Source organism: Apaloderma vittatum, unplaced genomic scaffold, assembly GCF_000703405.1.
Source record: "Apaloderma vittatum isolate BGI_N311 unplaced genomic scaffold, ASM70340v1 scaffold12061, whole genome shotgun sequence".
NCBI classification, from domain to species: Eukaryota; Metazoa; Chordata; class Aves; order Trogoniformes; family Trogonidae; genus Apaloderma; species Apaloderma vittatum.
In genome coordinates, this window is record NW_009700881.1 from 7,266 (window position 1) to 10,950 (window position 3,685).

A 3,685-nucleotide genomic window follows, 5' to 3' on the forward strand; every position below is an offset into this window, starting at 1 on the left:
TCACCATCCCTGGATGTGTTCAAGTGTCACTTAGATGTGGTGTTGGGTGAGATGGTTTAGGGGTGACCCTGTGGCATAGGGTCAATGGTTGGACTCGATGATCCCAAGGGTCTTTTACAACCTGAATTGTTTTACGATTCTATGAAATTAGCTTCTCCACTGCCAAGCCTCAAAACCCAACTCAGGACCAGCGTTTCCCAGGGCTGATCCAGAACGGCCACGCCAAATCCTACAGAGACTACCCCAACCACATCACGAGCCTGTCCGTGCTCAGCGAGCCTGAGCAATGCCCTGGGACACCAGGGAAAAGAAGAAAAATGAATTTCTATACAGCTGCAGTAACAGCCAGCCTCGGTGGGGAAGGGCTTCCCTGTAGAGAATCGGTTCATTTGAGGGGAGGAGCAGCAAATCTCATATGGACAGAAAGGAAGAAAAAGCCAACATTACCTCTTTATCGAGCGTCCGGTAGCCACACAGCGTGTTAACGACTTCTCCGGGAACCTGTGAATACAGAACTGGTGAACAGACTTAGCTTGGAGGAAGCCAAAAAAGTGAAATATGAGAGAGAAGAATAAAAAATAAGAAGTAGAAGAGCTCAGGCCCAGCACAAGGCAAGCAGCTCCCCTCAAATCCCGCTTTGTTACCGCAGGCTCTTTTGCCCCAACGCACCGTTGGAGGTGTCGGGGTTTTTAAAGGTGTCTCAGTTTTCTGCTGGTTTGGAGGATGCTCAAGTGCCCTCCCAGAACTTTGGCAGTGATTTGGGCTGGGAAAACCTCCAGCACTGAGCAAAGGAGCTCTTTCAAAATGTTCCCTTGATTTTCTCCTTGGTTCATTCCAATCACTTTTTCTAACACCTTCAGTCACACCTCACCTTCATAATAAAGGGAATTTCACAGGGATTAAATGTATTTCTCCAGAAACCAAGGGGGATTTCCCCAGAGTATTCCACCACCTTGAAGAGAAACGTTAAGGACATTCCCAAGCCTTAGATCTTTGTTGGCCAGCAAAAATAGTTCAAGACCTACAGCTCAGGAGAGAAATCCCAGCCAAACGCCACTATCCAGGACCTTTATAAAATAAAATCAAATCTAATTCCTCAGCTTCTGTCAGGATGCAGAGCGGGATGTTTTGGGTTATGAAGCTGATTTTTGCTCATTCCTCCCAAAAAAGCAAAGTCGGAGAGTAGCTCCGGCACATCCTGAGCCAGCTGGGCACTTGGCATTTCTTGGGATTGATCTTCTGATGGGTTTCTTTTCGGCTTCTCTCATGGATCAAACAGCAGCTCCCATAACACCACGTATTTCTAAAGGAGCCTCGCACCCGTAAAATAACAACGCACTGAAGTGATGCTGTTCTCGGAGACATGGCTTTGATGAGCAGTATAAACAAAACAAAAAACATCCCAAGGCACGGAGATGAGAGAGAGAAATGTGCGCATTTAGAGGTAATTACGCTTTCCTGCAAGACCCACGGAGCAGATGAGAAACGTGTGGCTCCGGGCAGATTCCAGCTGAAAACCCCCCAACTTGTTCCTCCCGTAATGGGCAGGGAAATTCTTCCAGAGCTCCCGTACCTACCATGTCACTCACAGCGCTATCAAAAATCCCACCTCTCACCATTTCAAGACGCCGTTTACAAACCGGGTGTCGCTAATTGGTGCCCGGGCATATGAAAGACTCGAGGGGAACCCACCAGCATCGCTGAGAGAGGTTTCAAGCCAGGGTTGGGACCACGAGAGTGAAGTCGTTGCGGCATTAAGAGTTCTTCAGCACTAGAGCATTGCAAATCCTCCCCACGGTAAATGCCGTCACCTATAGTGGCATAAAGGAACCTGTAGAGAACCCAAGACCCATCTATTTGGGTCGCGTTAACAAAATAAACCACTTTTCTTGACAGCTTTCGGTCATCCTTGCTTTACAGGCTCAATTTTGTGGACAACACGGGAGCCTTGCCCATGAAACATCGTTGCTTTTTATCCTCGTTTGGACCCATCTGGCCACAGCACAGACGCATCACCCTTTTTTCCCCTTCTCACATCAAATAACCAAGGATTTATCAATCGCCACCAGTCCTGCCCGCTTCTTTGAGCAATTCCCTCAACACTTTGTGTTTGGGAGAGGCAGGGAAGAGAGAAAAGCGGCGTTTTAGCCTCGATCGACTTTTGTCAAGGTCTTGTGTGGGAAAGAAGGTCAGAGCTGAATTGAAATTTCCAACATAAAACCAGGCAGAAGCCTTTATTCTTCCAGAAAGCGTTCTGATGCCTTCAGGGATCACAAAAGAGCAACGCACGCAGACTTTAAAACCCACCGAGGGCGGAAGGCTGCAATCCTTGCGCTTTTTAGTGAACCAACTGCTTTTCTCCCCAGAGTCAGTGCCAAATGTCGGCGGTGACGCTTCTCGAGGGGTTCGGAGCCACCGCGCTTGGCAGAGGCACGGCTGCGCTGCGGCTTCCAGGGACAAGACACAAGAACCTTCAAAAAACGTTTAGGAAAGCACTTTGAGATGAGGATCCAGTCTCACATCCTCAAGCAGGTACATCTTTGCCCTTTTTTACTTCCCAGGAAGACTGACCTCGGAGATGAGACTCTTCAACAAGAGCCAGAGCACTGTTGGAGGACGTCCGCTCTCCCGACTGCCGCTCAGCCCGCCCTGGAAGATGCCCCAAGGGGATGAAAAACAAAGCTCTCAGAGGGACTTAGGACAGAAGAAGTTTTTTCTCGGAAAACAGGAGAGTTTTATGGCTGTACCTAATGCCAAGTTGAAAACACATGGAAATCCACCCCCTAACCCATGTTTCACGCTCCTTCCTTCAGACAAGCTGGTTTCCGTCGGCATCTTGGGTTCCTTCCGCAATATTTCGCTTCCAAACGAGCTCTTCTGGTACCCTCTACTTAAACCTCAGAAGTCCTCTGAGACAAAAGGATGCTTCGCTCTCCATCTTTGATTCATGGCGGCACAAACAGAGAAGAAGAATACAAGAAGAGAAGGATTCCTTGTCCTGCAAACCAGCGGATTTATAACTGGTTAATAAAACCAGTTCTCTACCTGGCGCAGAACTCACACACGTGCCTGGGTGGTCCCTGGTTATCCCCTCCAGCTGCAAGGCCAACATGAGATCTTCTCTTCAGCCCCTCGAGTAAGAGAATTTGGTGGGAAGGGTTTGCAGTGGGGCTCACACGTCGCTGAGACCCAACCGGGTACGTCCAGAGCAGGTGTCTTCTTCAGCCTGAGGTGCAGAGGTGCTTCCCCCACCTTCACAGCCCTCAGGGAAAACCCCCAGGACAGTTCTGCAATTTCAGCAAATAGCTGCACGTGGAAGTGCTGGAGCTTACGGTGAATGTAATTCCGGAGGATTCACTCTCTTGTTTTATGTCCCAGACAGCAGAAAACACAAGGGAGCTGGCTCTCTTAATCCATTCCATGTACTACTGCCCCACTGTGCCAAAAATCAAATCTCCGAGGAATGAGGCTACATCCATCTGCCTGCTTACTGCCCTCCCCAAGAACGGGTTTCATAGAATCACAGAATCATAGAACAATTCAGGTTGGAAAAGACTCTTGGGATCATCAAGTCCAACCATTGACCGTACACTACAAGGTCACCCCTAAATCACATCACCCAACACCACATCTAAGCAACACCTGAACACATCCAGGGATGGCGACTCAACCCCCTCCCCAGGCA

At 49.0% G+C, this 3,685-nt stretch overlaps 1 protein-coding gene across 1 annotated transcript in view; it reads right to left on the reverse strand.

Moving 5' to 3' along the window:
• Positions 1–3,685, reverse strand: part of LOC104281068 (tetraspanin-15-like) — a gene marked incomplete at both ends in the record, with an annotated part of 13,313 nt that overhangs the window by 548 nt on the left and 9,080 nt on the right. Inside the window, one exon of the mRNA XM_009878932.1 lies at positions 448–501. Within this exon, the coding sequence (XP_009877234.1) occupies positions 448–501 (54 nt within the window). The remainder of the gene's footprint in view (positions 1–447; positions 502–3,685) is intronic.